The 17,837-nt window shown below is 38.9% G+C and overlaps 1 protein-coding gene across 1 annotated transcript in view; it reads right to left on the bottom strand.

Annotated features, from left to right (window-relative positions):
• Nucleotides 1-17,837, bottom strand: part of ALG5 (ALG5 dolichyl-phosphate beta-glucosyltransferase) — a 52,536-nt gene that overhangs the window by 22,004 nt on the left and 12,695 nt on the right. Inside the window, 1 exon segment of the mRNA XM_033235096.1 lies at nt 16,809-16,922. Coding sequence (XP_033090987.1) covers nt 16,809-16,922 — 114 coding nt within the window.

The following is a 17,837-nucleotide window of genomic DNA, read 5'->3' as shown; positions in this document are numbered from 1 at the left end:
AATAGTAAACAAGAACTCATCACAAAAAATTTAAAAATATATGACAAAGCTACAATAATTCAAACTAAGGTGCTGGAATGTGAACAGACAAATCCATGGACAATTCCATGGACAGAATGGAAAGGCCAGGAAACACATACACAAAGCCATATGAGTACTTAGAATATGATAAAGATGACCTTTTAAATCAGTGGGAAAAAGATGAACTGACAAATGGTGTGGGACATAGTGGCAGCCACTTGGAAACCCAATTAAGTTGGACTTGAGCTTCTTAACTGAATACTGGGATACAGTCCAGATACATCAAAGATTTAAATGTAAAATATCAGAAATCATTTTGTAAATGATCTCAAGGAAGGCACAAGTACAAAAAACCAGAAGACTAATCAATTTGATAATAACATTTTAAAGAATTGTATGATAAAATCCATCCATACTCAAAAAATTGTATAACAAAAAATCCATCCATACTCAAAACTAAAAGACAAAAAAACTGGGGGAAAATATTGGCAATTTATGCTACAGACAGAAGGTTAATTTCCAAAATGCATAAAGTGCATCTACTAATTATTTTAAAAGTACCCAAAAATACAGCTGGAAAAGAGGCAAAGACTAGAAACAGAGTACATAAAAGAGGAAGTGAAAATAGCTCTTGAACAACTGAAAGAGAAGATCTTCAATTACACTTATACCAAGAGTAATGCAAATAAAACCTATACTTTTTTTTTTTTTTACCACACTGTGCCTGCACACTCTCTAGCAACAACAATTTGAAACGTTATCAAAATTACGAATATACATATAACCTGACCCAGCAATTCCAACAATTCTTCTGATAAATATACTTGCATATGTGTAAAATGACTTTCATAGAGGTTAATCATTTCAGTATTTGAAGTAGCAAACCTGCATGTACATCTGAAGGGACTGGCTATGAAGATGTGAAAGAATGAGGAAGATCTTTATGCATAAATATAGTTCAATCTCCAAGATACATTGTTAAGTAGAAACAAGAGATCAGTGTATAGTATCACACTTTGCAATTTTAAAAAGAATACATAAACAGTATGCATCTTCCCAACAAAAGAAATGAGTAACACTAGTTATATCTGAGGGTAACTGAGAGATGAAAAGTGGAGCTAGTTTCACTGTGTATCTTTCTTATACCATTTGAATTTTGAATGACTAGTGAAAATAAATTTAAAAGTACTCATTATAAAAAAATTTGCAAGTATATAAATTTACATATATAAATAATTATTTTAAAGAGAAAATTCATGTATTATCTCACTACCTAAAAGCAGCCACTGTTTTAAACTGTGTACATTTCTTTGTATTTTTTCTCTACCTTAAAAAAAACCATAGCTCAAATTTACTCATGTATGTCATGTTCTTTTTCACCTAGTTTTTTCATGTCAAAGTTTATTGTTTTTATACTTTTTATTATGAGTATTTTCAAACATACACAAAACTAGAAAGAACAGGAAAATGAAGCACCACATACCTACTACCTAGCTTCAAAAATCAGCAACACATTGCCAATCTTGTTCCATGTAAAGCCTCTCACCACCATCCCACCCAACCTGAGACTACTTTGAAATAAATTCTAGACATCATATGTTACAAATTCATAAACATGTCCATCATAATACCACTATGATACCTAAAACATCAATAATTCCTTAATACCATCAGATATACAGATTTCAAATTTGCCTAATTATCTCATATGTTTTCAGTTTGTTTGAATGAATGGCCAAATAAAATCCATCCCGGCCTGGGCGTGGTGGCTCATGCCTGTAATCCCAGCACTTTGGGTGGCCAAGGCGGGCGGATCGCAAGATCAAGAGATCGAGACCATCCTGGCCAACATGGTGAAACCCCGCTCTACCAAAAATACAAAAATTAGCTGGGCGTGGTGGCGCACATCTGTAGTCCCGGCCACCTGGGAGGCTGCGGCAGGAGAATCACTTGAACTCAGGAGGCGGAGGTTGCAGTGAGCTGAGATTGCGCCATTGCACTCTAGCCTGGGAGACAAGAGTGAAACTCTGTCTAAAATCAATCAATCAATCCATACAAATCAGTTGGTATTTCTTTTATCTGTGAATTCTCCCTACCTCTTTAAATTTTTTTCTTGTAACTTGTTGAAGAAACCACATTGTTTGCTCTAGAGTTTCCTACATTTCAGATATTGCTGAGTGCACCCCCATGGTGACATTTAACATGTCCTCCTGTCCCCTGTACTTCCTCTAAACTGGTAGTTCGATTCAGAGGCTTGATAAGATTCAGGTTTGATTACCTTTCAACAATTTGTCATAACAGTGCTGCATGGTAGTTTTTCTTTTTCATGTCAACTGTAAGAGCTATACAATATCTTAATGTACAGATTTACCATTACTTTGACTATTTGCCTATTTGTTGTCCTTTCTAATTTTATGTTATAGAAAGGCAACTGAAAGAACATCTTTGAATATAAAACTCTACCTGTATTTTAGATTTCCTTCTTTGGAGAGAGACGTAGATGTAAAATACTAAGTTAAAAGTCTGAATGTTTTTTAATGCATATGGGCCAAATTTTCCTTTAAGAGGTTCTTTACCTGTAATACAAGTACTTTGGGAGGCTGAAGTGGGTGCATCACTTGAGACCAGGAGTTTGAGACCAGCCTTGGCAACATAGCAAAACCCCATCTCTATTAAAAATACACAAATTGGCCAGGCATGGTGGCATGCCCCTGTAGACCTAGCTACTTGGGAGGCTGAGGCAGGAACCACTGCACTCCAGCCTGGGCAACAGAGCGATAACTTGTCTCAAAAAAAAAAAAAAAAGGTTCTTTACATTCCCATTAACTGGTATGATATTGACTATTAAACCAAATTCTTGTCAGTTCTAGTTATTTTAACTTATTAATTAAAAAAAAAATTTGGGGCGATGTTTTAGCTATCCATATTTTCTTTTAAGAATTTTCTCAGCTAGGCACGGTTGCTTATGCCTGTAATCCTAGCACTTTGGGAGGCCAAGGTGGGTAGATCACCTGAGGTCTGGAGTTGAAGACCCTTCTAGCCAACATGGTGAAACACTGTTTCAACTAAAAATACAAAAACTGGCGAGGCGTGGTGGCTCATGCCTGTAATCCCAGCTACTCAGGAGGCTGAGGCAGGAGAATTGCTTGAACCTGGGAGGTGGAGGTTGCAGTGAGACAAGATTGTGCCATTGCACTCCAGCTTCAGCAACACAGCGAGCCTCCATCGCAAAAAAAAAAAAAAAAAAAGGATTTTCTCACCTGCGCACAGTGGCTCATAGCTATAATCCCAGTACTTTGGGAGGCCAAGGCGGGCAGATCTCCTGAGGTCAGGAGTCCAACACTAGCCTGGCCAACATGGCGAAACCCCACCTCTACTAAAAACACATAAATTAGCCGGCTGTGGTGGTGTGTGCCTGTAGTCCGCCTGTAGTCCCAGCTACTTGGGAGGCTGAGGCAGGAGAATCGCTTGAACCTGGGAGGCAGAGGTTGCAGTGAGCTGAGATTGCACCACTGCACTCCAGCCTGGGCAACAGAGCAAGACTCCCTCTCAGGAAAAAAAAAAAAAATTCTGTTATATGCTTTGCCTACTATTTAGTATTAAAATAATTTCTTCCCTTGTTTTTCTGGCAGAGGTACTTTGTGCAGAAAGGGAGAGAATGATTTTCTTAGAGAGGAAGCATGTTAAAAGTTCAAATAGCATGTGGCAAATCAGTTTAAACTTGAAAAGAACAACAACACTATTGAGCAATACATAAAAAAGAACATACTGGCCGGGCGCAGTGGCTCAAGCCTGTAATCCCAGCACTTTGGGAGGCCGAGGCGGGCGGATCACGAGGTCAGGAGATCGAGACCATCCTGGCTAACACGGTGAAACCCCGTCTCTACTAAAAAATACAAAAAACTAGCCGGGCGATGTGGCGGGCGCCTGTAGTCCCAGCTACTCGGGAGGCTGAGGCAGGAGAATGGCGTAAATCCGGGAGGCGGAGCTTGCAGTGAGCTGAGATCCGGCCACTGCACTCCAGCCTGGGCGACAGAGCGAGACTCCATCTCAAAAAAAAAAAAAGAAGAACATACTTCTACATTTCGAAGATTCATGAGTACAGTTAAAATACCATGTAATTAAACTAAAAACAAATCAAAATCCTTCATCTCAGCATAAGTCCCCAAGAGCTTTTAAGAGTTTTGAGTATCTGAAGAATTCTGATGTAAGAGTGAATCCCTGATACCAATCTCATTATCAGGTAGAATTAATCTAAATGTTTTTTCAAAAAGTTAGCTGTTCTTCAAAAACGAAAGATAGCTTTGTTTTAAAAACTGTCAAATGTCTGTAGACATGGAGTCTCTTTCTTTTACATCTCTTTTGGAGTACACCTGAATTTCTCATGGTTTTTTAAAATGAATATTTTAAGTTACTATGACAGCTGACTTTTAAAAGTGGTAATAAGTGAGGTAGGTGTTGTGGCATGTGCCTGTAGTCCCAGCTACTAGGGAGGCTGAGGTAAGAGGATTGCTTGAGCCCAGGAGTTTGAGGCTGAGTTATGATGGCACCACTGCACCCCAGCCTGGGCAATAGAACAAGATCCTAACTCATTTAAAAAAAAAAAAAAAAAAAGGTGCAGTGCTTCATGCCTGCAATCCCAGCACCTTGGGAGGCCGAGGCTGATGGGATCGCTTGAGGCAAGGAGTTCAAGACCAGCCTGGCCAACGTGGTGAAACCCCATCTCTACCAAAAATACAAAAATCAGTCACGCATGGTGCCTGCAATCCCAGCTACTCGAGAGGCTAAGGCATGAGAATTGCTTGAACTCGGGAAGCAGAGGTTGCAGCAAGCTGAGATCATGTTACTACACTCAAGCCTGGGCGACAGAATTAGACTGTCTCAAAAAAAAAAAAAAAAAACAGTGGTAAGAAGTGTATTATCTTCTAGAAATAAATGCTAAATCAATCATCTTTCTCAGTACTTTTTTTTTTTAAAACAGAGTCCCACTGTGTTGCCCAGGCTGGAGTACAGTGGCAAGATCTTGGCTCACTGCAACATCTGCCTCCTGGGTTCAAGGAATTCTCTTCTTTCAGTATTCCGAGTACCTGGGATTACAGGCATGTGGCACCACACACAGCTAATTTTTTGTATTTTTAGTAGAGATGGGGTTTCACCATGCTAGCCAAGATGCGCTCCATCTCCTGACCGCATGTTCTGCCTGCCTCGGCCTCCCAAACTACTGGGATTATGGGCATGAGCCACTGTGCCTGGCCTTTGTTTTTTTTTTTTTTTTTAAACAGAATCTTGCTCTGTTGCCTAGGCTGGAGTGTGGTGGCGCAATCTCAGCTCACTGCAATCTCTGCCTTCTGAGTTCAAGAGATTCTCCTGTCCCAGCTCCCAAGTAGCTGGAATTACGGGCACGCGCCACCACACCCAGCTAATTTTTATATTTTCAGTAGAGACGGGGTTCTGCCACGTTGGCCAGGCTGGTCTCAAACTACTGACCTCAGGTGATCTGCGTGCCTTGGCCTCCTGAAGTGCTGGGATTACAGGCGTGAACCACTGTGCCCAGTTCTCAGTACTTTTTAAGTTAAATATTTTCACACAATTTACTGGAGAGAAGGAAGAGACAGAAATATAGCTAATTTATATTAACAACAATAAACAGTAACAGAATTGGATCTGATGAAAAAATATCAAGCACAAAGATGAATGTTGGTCAGGTGCGGTGGCGCACGCCTGTAATCCCAGCACTTTGGGAGGCTCAGGTGGGAGGATTACTTGAGGTCAGGAGTTCAAGACCAGCCTGGTCACCATGGTGAGACCCTTTCTCTACTAAAAACACAAAAAAAGTTAGCTGGGTGTGGTGGTGGATGCCTGTAATCCCAGCTATTTGGGAGGCTGAGGCAGGAGAATCACTTGAACCCAGGAGGCAGAGGCTGCAGTGAGCTGAGATTGTGTTACTGCACTCCAGCCTGGATGACAGAGTAAGATTTCGTTTCAATTAAAAAAAAAAAAAGGAAAAAGATAAATGTTAATAATTACAGTTACTGGTTGAGTGCTGAACACATGCTAAACACTTGACATACATTTATTTATTTATTTATTTATTTAATTTAGGAGTCTTCCTCTGTTGCTCAGGCTGGAGTGCAGTGGTGCGATTCTGGCTCACTGCAACCTCCACCTCTTGGACTCAAGTGATTTTCCTGCCTCAGCCTCCCGAGTAGCTGGGACTACAGGTGTGCGCCACCATGCCCGGCTAAATTTTTGTATTTTTAGTAGAGATGGGGTTTTACCATGTTGGCCAGGCTGGTCTCGAACTCCTGTCCTCAGGTTCCCAAACTGCTGGTATTACAGGCATAAGCCATTGTGCCGGGCATTTCCTCATTTTAATCACTATCTCAGAGTTATGAACATGGGATCCCGTTATCCACACATCACAGAAGAGGTACGTGAAGGTGGATGGATTAATTTACCCAAAGTCACATGGAATTTGAACCCAGGCCTATTTGAATTCCACATGCAAAGTTTCCACATACTGAAATGGAAACAAAAATTGGCACAGGCACTCCAAAAGACAACTCTGGCTCCAAATGAGGCAGAGATATGGAAACGAAGTTGAATCAATTTAGAAATTAGTAAAAGAAAAATCAGATAGTAAAATTAGTCATACTCACCCTATGAGCAGAAACAGAAACAAAGTACTGAAACAAAGTATGAGTAAAGAAAAAGTTGTATTTATTAAAAAATTAAAGCTTTAATTTCAAGAAAACCATTTCTTTCTCAAAATACAGGTTCACTGTTAAAAACAAGTAATTAAAGAAAAAAATTTAAAATATCCGTAATCCCCCTTCCAGTGACAACCAATATTAACACACTGTTCTATTATTATACACAATGCATAATGTGTTGACATTACTGCACATCTACCCATACATATCACGATGTTAAACATTTTTCGGGCAAGACGTAGTGGCTCACACCTGTAATCCCAGCACTTAGGGAGGCTGAGGCGAGCAGATCCACAAGGTCAGGAGACCGAGGATCATCCTGGCCAACATGGTGAAACCCCGTCTCTACCAAAACCACAAAAATTAGCTGGGCATGTTGGTGTGCACCTGTAGTCCCAGCTACTCGGGAGGTAGAGGTAGGAGAATCGCTTCAACTGGGGAGGTGGTGGTTGCAGTGAGCCGAGATTGCGCCACTGCGCTCCAGCTCGGCAGCAGAGCAAGACTCTGTCTCAAAACAAAAAAACGAAAAACAAAAAAAGCCCACAAAAAAACACAAAAAACATTTTTCATTTAATTATGCATAATGAATAGTCATCCCATACAATAATGAATTTAACTAGTATAACTTAACATTGGACATTTTAAATTGTTTTCAATTTTTTCCTTTTTTTAAAAAAGCTATATTTACAAAACAAATAATAATCCTCGAAGATTTATTTTTGTATATATTCTTATTTTCATAAGATGAATTTCTCAAGGCTGGGTCAATGAATGTGAATTACTTAAAGCTCTTGATTCATATTTTCAACTTGTTCTATAAAACATTGTATTGGCTGGGTGCGGTGGCTCAAGCCTGTAATCCCAGCACTTTGGGAGGCCGAGACAGGCGGATCACGAGGTCAGGAGATCGAGACCATCCTGGCTAACAGGGTGAAACCCCGTCTCTACTAAAAAATACAAAAAACTAGCCGGGCGTGGTGGCAGGCGCCTGTAGTCCCAGCTACTCGGGAGGCTGAGGCAGGAGAATGGCGTAAACCCGGGAGGCGGAGCTTGCAGTGAGCTGAGATCCGGCCACTGCACTCCAGCCTGGGCGACAGAGCGAGACTCCGTCTCAAAAGAAACAAAACAAAACAAAACAAAACATTGTATCAATTTGCACAGACTCAACATAAAAATTTGGCAACACTCATTCTTTTTCCCATTCATTTGAGGAAAGGTGGATTATTTTTTATTACAGTACAAAAAGGCTGTACAGTACAAAAAGGCTGTACATAAGAAGAATTATGATGAAGGTGTTATAGTTAAAAGGAATACACAAAATTTCATATGGCATAAAACAGCTTCTCAAGTTGTGATAGCAACTAAATTTGAAATCAAAATACACTTACAAAGCCTTTTAAAAAGCCAGTCTACTGAATATATTTAAACTGTAGCAATTCTTAAGGTTTCTCCAAATAGTATTACTGTAAGAAACAATTTTCTTTTTTTTTTTTTTTGGTTTTATTGGAGACAAGGTCTCACTCTGTTGCCCTGGTTGGAGTGCAGTGGTACGATCATGGCTCACAGCAGCCTCTACCTTCCAGGCTCAGGTGATCCTCCCACCTCAGCCTCCCAAGTAGCTGGGACTAGGGTGCCCGCCACCACACCTTGCTAATTTTTGTATATTCTTTTGTAGAGAAGGGGTTTCTCCATTTTGCCCAGGCTGGTCTCGAACTCCTGAGCTCAAGCTATCCACCTACCTCAGCCTCCCAAAGTGCTAGAATTATAGGCCTGAGCCACCATGCCTGGCCAATAAAATTGTCTTTAAAAAAAAAAAAAAGACAGAGAACTACGTCAGAATGTGGATATCTGTTGAAGTTAGACAAAGGTTTATTATACTATTCACTCTACTTATGTTCAAAATTCATAGTAAAAAGTTAAAAGAAAAAATAAAAAGCATCTCAACATTTATCTATATAGGATGGTTACAGATGCTGAAATCTGTTCAGAAATAAGAGCATGACTCAAATAATTTCTCAGGGCTTTTCCTTATTTACTATAAACTATTCCATGGAGGATCTTTATGCTTTTATATCAGTATATTCAAAACCCCATTACATTGTTAGAATATAAATACTCAGAGGAAATGGTCCATTAAAAAAGTATTAACGCAATTTTTTCTGGGTGATAAGATATGGTTGGTTGTTTTCTTTCTTTAGGCTGTTTCTAATCTTTTTACAATGCCATAGTGATGCTTTTATACCAAAAACATTATAAATAAAAATAAAACAAAATACCTATCATATATCTGAATGCTCCATCCTTTCTCTCTTTACCATTTGCCACATTGGCAGCATTATTTCAATCAGTTGACCACCTATTTCTTCAGTGTTTTCCTAAATTGCCGATGAGAAGTTATACAAATTTGGCTTATTTTAGCTATCTATTCCCTTATGATAATTTGCCTTTTTGGTATCATTTATGACTATTTTTAAATGTAACATGGCTTTCCCATTAGAAAATGTATACAGTAGTATCCATATGTTCCACAAATATTTGCTGAGTCCTTACTATTTACAGTATTCTAGACACTGGAGATGGAGTGATAAGGCCCCTCTTTTTAGCAAAGCTCACGTTCCAGTGGGACAGAGAACTAGTGGTTAACTAACACAATACATACCTCAACTTCGCCTTATCACTAGGCATGAACTTCTCCACATGAACAAATTTCTACCCAACAGGAGAATGTCACTTCAAGAACCAAAATTTTCATCTTTTCAGATATAAGTCATTCTAAAATCTTATATACTTTCCTTTTTTAAATTTTTTGAGACAGTCTCGCTCTGTTGCCCAGGCTGGAGTGCAGTGGCGTGATCTCGGTTCACTGCAATCTCTGCCTCCTGGGTTCAAGCGAGTCTCATGCTTCAACTTCCTTAGTAGCTGGGATTATAGACGCGCTCCACTACTCCTAGCTAGTTTTTGTATTTCTTTTTAGTAAAGATGGGGTTTTGCCATGTTCGCCAGGCTGGTCTCGAACTTCTGATCTCAAATGATGCACCTACCTTGGCCTCCCAAAGTGCTGGGATTACAGACGTGAGCCACCGTGCCTGGCCCTGTCTTTTAAATTTAAAGCATTTTCTCATGACAACCATGGGGATACTAAATTTCTAAAACTATTTTGTGGTTAGTACAAGGGGTCAGTAATCTGTGGCCTATGGGGTTACACTCAGCCTGTTTTTGAATGGCGTTTGAGCTATGAAAGGGCTGGGGAGAGAAGGAGGAGGAAGAAGAGGATTGCTTTAGAGACCACATGTGAGTTACAAAGCCTGAAATATTTATTTTCTAGTCCTTCACAGGAAAAATTTACTGTTTCCTGTTCCAGAAGATATCCACCTCTTAGCTGGGTTTGTTGGCATTAAATCCCCAGTTTGATGGGCAGACTTAGTCCTGAGCCACTTTCAATGATTTGGGAAACATACTTTGAGATCTGCTAAGACAGGTTCTCTTCAAAGTTTTCTATACAGTCCACTGCTTTCTACATTTTCAAGACTGCCCTTTTATTTTTGCTGTCCTTTTATTTGTTTGATTTCACAAAGAGCTCAGCAAAATGTTTGTGTAACTGCTTGGTCTCTAAAACACATGATTTTGGAGGTTGAGTTCTCTTTTGGAAGCCCAGTTTTCTACCCATATATTGAGAGGTGAAACAAACACACTAGCTTCTTAGACTTGCTCACATGGTCCACAAAAAAGGGGAGAAGGACTAACTGTCATGTTCTTTGAAGGAACCAAACTATGCACGCACATATGAATCACTGGTATACAAAAGTTCAACTGGCCAAGGATTACTATATTAGAGAAAAAAGAGCATTCAGGGTCATTAGTAAGCAGCCCAGCACTGCAGATTGAGTTGTGTGTGTGGTTAAGATCTGCTTCCTCTGGTTCTTCTTAATGTAATTTTTATCTGTATCTTTTTCATATCCATTAATTCTAGTCATCTGTGGGCTAAAAAAAACTAAAAACTAAGCTTGTTAGAGCTATGTCTAAATCAGAATTTAAGGGCCTTGAGTGGTGACTCAGCCTGTAATACCAGCACTTTGGGGGGCCAAGGAGGGCCAACTGCTCAAGGTCAGGAGTTCAAGACCAGCCTGGGCAACATGGTAAAACCCCATCTGCTAAAAATACCAAACAGTTAACCAGGCATGGTGGCTTGCACATGCAGTCTCAGCTACTCGGGAGGCTGAGGCACGAGATTTGCTTGAACCCTGGAAGCAGAGGTCGCAGTGAGCCAAGACTGGGTGACAGAGTAAGACCTCGTCTCAAAAAATAATAATAATAAATAAATAAAATAATTTAAAACCTAAGTCACAGGCTGAGAAATTACTCTATGATCATGAAATACACACTTTTTAGCATTTATTTTGCCTGTTAGGGATTTTTGATTCTATTTAGAAAAGTTAAGCAACTGAACAAGTGATCATACACTTTGCGATTATTTTTTGAAAGTTTATTTTTATGTTTATTATATTTTGAGACACAGTCTCTCTCTGTTGCCCAAGGTGGAGTGCAGTGGCGCAACCCCAACTCACTGCAACATCTGCCTCCCAGGTTCCAGCGATTGTCATGCCTCAGCTTCCCGAGTAGCTGTGATTACAGGTGTGCGCTACCACGCCTGGCTAATTTTTAGTAGAGATGGGAATTTGCTATGTTGGCCAGACTGGTCTCATACTCCTGGCCTCAAGTGATCCTCCCACCTTGGCCGCTCAAAGTGCTGGGATTACAGATGTGAGCTACTGTGCCTGGCCAGCATATAGTTTGCTTAGAAAAATTACTAAAAAACAAGCATATTTTAAAAAAGAGGTAGACTAACTACCGGTTAGGAAACTGAAAATCTGAGAGGAAAGCTTTGCGTATTAAAGAATAAAGATGTGGGAAAAGAAAATACAAGTAAAATACAAATAAAATTTTTGGCTGAGCACAGTGGCTCATGCCCCTAATCCCCAAGTTTGGGAGGCCAAGGCAGGCAGATCACTTGAGTCCAGGAGTTTGAGACCAGCCTGGCCAACACAATGAAACTCCACCTCTACCAAAAATCACAAAAAATAGCCTGGCGTGGTGGTGCATGCCTGTAATCCCAGCTACTGGGGAGGCTGAGGCAGGAGAATCGCTTAAGCCCAAGAGACAGAGGTTGCAGTGAGCCGAGATTGTGCCACTGCATTCTAACACGGGTGACAGAGGGAGACCCTGTCTCAAAAATAAAATAAAATAAAATAAAATTTTTAGTATGAAAATGTAAATGCCCTATTTTGTTTGTATGTATTATACAAAGCTCTACTTATGTACATGTAGTTTAAAACCTTACAAGAGCACTTATTTTCAGAAAAGAAATTGTAGGCAACTTTTGTAAGATGACCTTGTATAAGAATCATCAGACCAGAACATGTGACCTAGTTACTCTAAGAGGAAATACAAGCAAGGAGTAACAGATTTCTTTCTTTTTGTAGTCATTAAAAAAAAATCAGCTAAGAAAGAAAACATTAGAAACCACTGTAAAACATAGTAAAGAAATGACTTAAACTGGTCAAAACAATATTGTAAAATACATTTAAGCTAATGACTGCCATCTAGTGAGACAGTCATGTAATTACAGGACTTGACTACAAAACCCATGTTCCTGTTTCATTATTTTCTGAACTATTTCAGTCCCTAGTTTTATTAGGGCTTAGGGAAATACATGCAAGGCATGCTTATCAAATCAGTGGCTTAAATGAATGGAGACAACAGCTATTGCCCTAAAGATAGAATAAGAACCTACACCTTTAGACACGGAAATTTAACAAGTTGAAATTATTAAAGAGATAACTAGCCACAATTCCATTCCTAAAAACAAAGCAAAAGAACACAGAAAGAAATCCACACCAGTACAGAGATGGAGAGACAAAGTTCAAAGGCAATGAGTAGGAAAAAGAGTTGTTGGCAATACCTGTACGAAGTAACAATGTAACGTGGAAACCAAATCCACAAAAACAGACACATCTTCAGTGGAAAATTATACGAAAAAAATACGCTATGTTTAAAAATTGTAAGAACTGGGCTGGGCACAGTGGCTCACGCCTGTAATCCCAGCACTTTGGGAGGCTGTGGCGGGCAGATCACGAGGTCAGGAGATCGAGACCATCCTGGCTAACATGGTGAAACCCCGTCTCTACTAAAAATACAAAAAATATTAGCCAGGCATGGTAGTGGGCACTCGTAGTCCCAGCTACTTGGGAGGCTGAGGCAGGAGAATGGCGTGAACCTGGGAGGCGGAGCTTGCAGTGAGCCGAGATTGAGCCACTGCAGTCCAGCCTGAGTGACAGAGTGAGACTGTCTCAAACAAACAAACAACAAAAAAACTGTAAGAACTGACAGCCTAAAATAGAGAATACACATGGAAAACAGCTTTGACTCTCTGAAGGGCTGTCACAAAGAAGTGCAGTAGATAATTTTGTGTAGCTACAGAAGACAGAAACAATGGAAGGGGGTGATTAAAAGGAGACGTATTTGCATTTGGTGTCTAGAGGAACTTCACAGTGGAGCTGAGACAGAATGAGCTGCTTAGGCATTGCTAGAGTTATGCAGCAGAGGCTGAAAGATTACTAGGTAGTTGTAAAAACTTTCCAATATTGTATAAATGATTAAATTAGATTTAAGGGTCAGCAAACTACAGCCTGTAGCCCAAATCTGATCTGCTGCTTATTTGTGTAAATAAAGGATGTATTTTATCTATATCTACTTTCATGCTACAATAGAGAGTTAAGCAGCTGCCACAGAGACTGACAGGCTTTAAAGCTGAAAATATTTACTATATGGTCCTACAGAAAAAGTTCTCCAACACCTGAATTACATAAGAAAGAAGATTTCTTCTAATTTCTCTATGCATGTCAACTTCAGAATGTAAGTTTTCTGAGAGCAATGACTGGCTGTTTATAAGCTTTGTCAGAACCATGATATTTTTCACTGGGTGGATCCAAAAACTATGAATCTTGTAACTTTAACCACCTATCATTTATTTGCCTCCTTTCTACCTCCTCCAAAGAGTATTATATGATGCATATTAATAAAACTTACTAAATTTAATTCAAATTAATTCAGTTGAGTTGGGACATTTTTAAATTAGGGATACTTTAAGGTGCTATAAAACCAAGGCTATGAATTAATAGCTTAATGATAATCACATGCTTTAATTCTTTACAACTTAACATTTCTAGTAACAATGTAGTAAATGGGATTATAAGGAAAAAATATGGCATCAGATCTCCTTTTCTTTTCAGAGTAGTATAAAGGAACTAGATTTATAAGAATAAAGTTCAAATTTTTTTTCTGTTTTATTGTTTGGTTCACTCCTTAACATCAGCAAAATCATTTAAATTCTCTTTGCCCTACCGCTGAATGACAACATCAGCTGCTAAAAACCTGATGCCCTATGGTCTCCCTCCCACTCATGGCTTCCTCTAGAAAGATAATGAAAGGGAAATATTTATCAAGTTTCTCTTGGGGTCGTCTGGGGAGAATAAGGAAATCACACCAAGTAACTTTATGAATTAGATTTTCCTTTTAGCCTATCATAATTTACTAAGATGTGGGACATGAAATACTTTTTTAGTAAGAGTGAACTACAACATATCCAATAATAAATTCATATCACGTTATAAGCCAGCGAATTTTCTGTGTTGATGGAAACGCCATACAAGCTGGGCACGGTGGCTTACTTCTATAATCCCAGCTACTCAGGAAGCTGAGGCAGGAGGATGGAGTTTGAGTCCAGCATGGGCAACACAGTAAGACCTTATCTCCTTTAAGAGGAAAAAAAAGAAAAAAAAAAGGTAGCTTCTAGCCACAAGTAATTTAAATGTGGCCAAGGAAACTGAGGAACAGCTAGTGCTACTCTTCTGAACAGCAATGGTATGAATATCTTTACAGCTAATTCTCTTAAGAAATTGTAATAGTTCATTCACTTAGAATCTTAAAAAAACAAAAAACACCTAGAAAAAAAACAAAAAACAGCTAGAAATACGAGGAATGGGGATGGATGATGGTGGGGGAGATATGCAATACTTCACCAAGTGTGGAATTAAATAAATATTTCTAGAAAGATATGCAGTGAGTTTTTCTGTAATTATTAAATTTTTTGGGGGGGGCGCTTGTATGTTTACTTTCTTGTGTTGTTTGGTTTGGTTTTGCTATAATAAGTAGGATCTTAATAAATATGTAATAATATTCAATTCTAAACTAGGTCTATTTCATTCATAGGCAGTTTTACATATTCATTTTATTTTGGTCTCAATTTGTTTTCTTAGTTCTGTAATTTCTATTTTTATTTATTTACTTATTTTGAGACAGGATCTTGCTTTGTCACCAAGGCTGGAGTGCAGTGGGGCAATCAGAGCTCACTATTACCTCAAACTGCTGGGCTCAAATGATCCTCCTGCCTCAGCCTCCTGAGTAGCTGGGACGACAGGCATGCACCACCATGCCCTGTTAATTTTTCTCTTATTTTTATAGAGATGGGGTCTCATTATGTTGCCCAGCCTGGGCTCAAACTCCTGGCCTCAAGCGATCTTCCTGCCCTGGCCTCCCAAAGTGCTGGAATTACAGGCATGTAAACTTGGGCTGTAATCTTTCTTTTAATACCATTTTGTTGTTTTGTCATCTTACCTTTGAAGACCTGTGTTGCTAAATTCTTATTTTCATCATTTTATTTCTTTAGCCAAAATACTTGCATGTAACTTTGTCCTTTTCCTTGATTACACTGTCTTAATCTTTTGTATGCAACTTTAATTTTTTGTGTAATTATATGTTGGTGTGATTGCCATTTCTTTCTTCATTTTGTCATGATTAACATGGGCAACTCTCCTACCGTAAATGAACATTCTCCTTGATATACTTTTACCCATTTCCCCTCTAAACTAGAATTTCAAGGCCTGAGTATTATATCTGGACTTGAGGGTAGGTGGTGGGAAGGCAGGGCGGAGGGACCCTCCCCTGGGGCTCTATGTGGCTTTGTTGGGTTACTTGGGTTCCCTGGTCTTGTGAGATTTTGTCACGTGTCTTGAACAAGCTACACTCCATCTCGGAAAGGATCTAGTCACATGGATCTGTCCCCGCAACTTAGTACAGTCCTGAAAAACGGCAGACCTCAGCAAGTTTTCTTGCGTCTGCTGAAATTCTGACATGTTGTGTGATGGTAGGTATATTGTTTGATGTTGTTCAAGGGTGCTTTTTCATTCTCTAATTCATTTTTTCCAGATTGGGAAGTATTTGGCAAACGCTCAGGATTTGATAAATTCATCCTATTACTCTAAATGGCTTTTAAAAGGTAGAAATGGCACCAGGATTTTATTTCCTCAACCTCCACTTTTTGAAGTTATGGCATGAAGTTTCAAATAATCCTTTCTGAGTGATTGCTACTTGTGATTTTGTTTGTTTCATCAAAAACTGGATTCCCAGACGGGTAGATCACGAGGTCAGGAGATCGAGACCATCCTGGCTAACACGGTGAAACCCCGTCTCTACTAAAAAAATACAAAAAAACTAGCCGGGCGAGGTGGCGGGTGCCTGTAGTCCCAGCTACTCGGGAGGCTGAGGCAGGAGAATGGCGTAAACCTGGGAGGTGGAGCTTGCAGTGAGCTGAGATCCGGCCACTGCACTCCAGCCTGGGCAACAGAGCGAGACTCCGTCTCAAAAAAAAAAAAAAAAAAAAAAAAATGGATTCTGTGATCCAGCTACATTTCATCTCTTTACCTGGAACTCAGGCTATACTTTTGAATAAAAGCCTTAATTGAATATGCACAATAAATATTAAAACTTGGGTAGAAGCAATCAGAAACCAAGACAGAAAAATGGCCACAATATTAAATAAGTAATTGTCAAGTGAATCTCATAAAATCAGACAACATTTGTAACAAAATGATCAGTTCCTCTATGGGGTTGTACCATTTGTATAAGGATTTCATACCAAAAACACTCAGTTTTTAAACCGATAGGTAAATTCTCCTTTTAATTTAGCTCCCCTGCATTCTTGACTGAATGTTATTTAAACTACATTCTTATACTCACAGGCCAAGGCTGTAGGTCATTTAGTCCCTTTTCCAATTTCTCAACATCTGGAAACTTTGTGGCTCCATCAGCATCTGCCATAAGGATCTTTTCTCCTCGAGAACTGAATATACCCTGTATTTTAAAATTTCAAGTCAAAGAAAATTGGTTAAAATGAAGGTTAAATTCAATGACATTTCAGTCTGTTCTACTTAAAATACCTAAGAGTGAAAAATAAGGTATGAGATGGCTGAAGGAGGCCAGAGTTCACTGAAAACAAATTACCTGTATATGAAGATCTTCTCAAATGTTCCTATTGCCTGTCTTCATTATTTTAAAAACTTTGTGATGTCATACTACAAATATCTTGGAAAATACCAAGATCATAAAATAGGTTTGGACAAATTAAAGATATTCTGCATCACTAAGAATAAAAAGGGACAGTACCTATCATACATATTATATGTTTATCATGTCATGATGCTTAAAATGAATTAGGGGCTACTTAGGGTTAGAACCACATATAAATAACATGTTTATAGACAGATTACATATTCTAATATACAGATATGCTGTGAAATGTATCATAGGAATATAGGTCTTTAGTATCCTTTATTATAGGATCTAAAGTTTACTAAATTAAGTAAATAGTGTCAATAAAATTTAAGAATTATGCATAAATCCAAATGTTATTTTATGCCATTTGCGGTATTTGAAACAGCAAAATTATGCCATTCAATTCTGAATTGGCTGGTCTTTTGTGCAAATTATGGCTCCACGAGTGCATACTTCATACAGAAATAAACTACATCAACTTTTAATTTCTCTGGTGTATTTGAGTGAATTCCTTATGCCTTAAGTGCAAATATATTTACAGTTTGATACAGTAAAATTGCTTTAGTAACACAACATAGTGTGACTATAGATAAGACATACACACATGTAGAGAGACATCAGATCATTTATTCTATGGTATAATAAGCTCACTAACTAGTATCTGTGATGTCTTTTTAATCACACGTTAGACCAAATGCAAAAGGCTAGGTGAGA

This window comes from Trachypithecus francoisi, unplaced genomic scaffold, assembly GCF_009764315.1.
Source record: "Trachypithecus francoisi isolate TF-2019V2 unplaced genomic scaffold, Tfra_2.0 Contig01461, whole genome shotgun sequence".
Classification (NCBI taxonomy): Eukaryota; Metazoa; Chordata; class Mammalia; order Primates; family Cercopithecidae; genus Trachypithecus; species Trachypithecus francoisi.
This window is presented reverse-complemented; position numbering and strand designations above follow the sequence as displayed.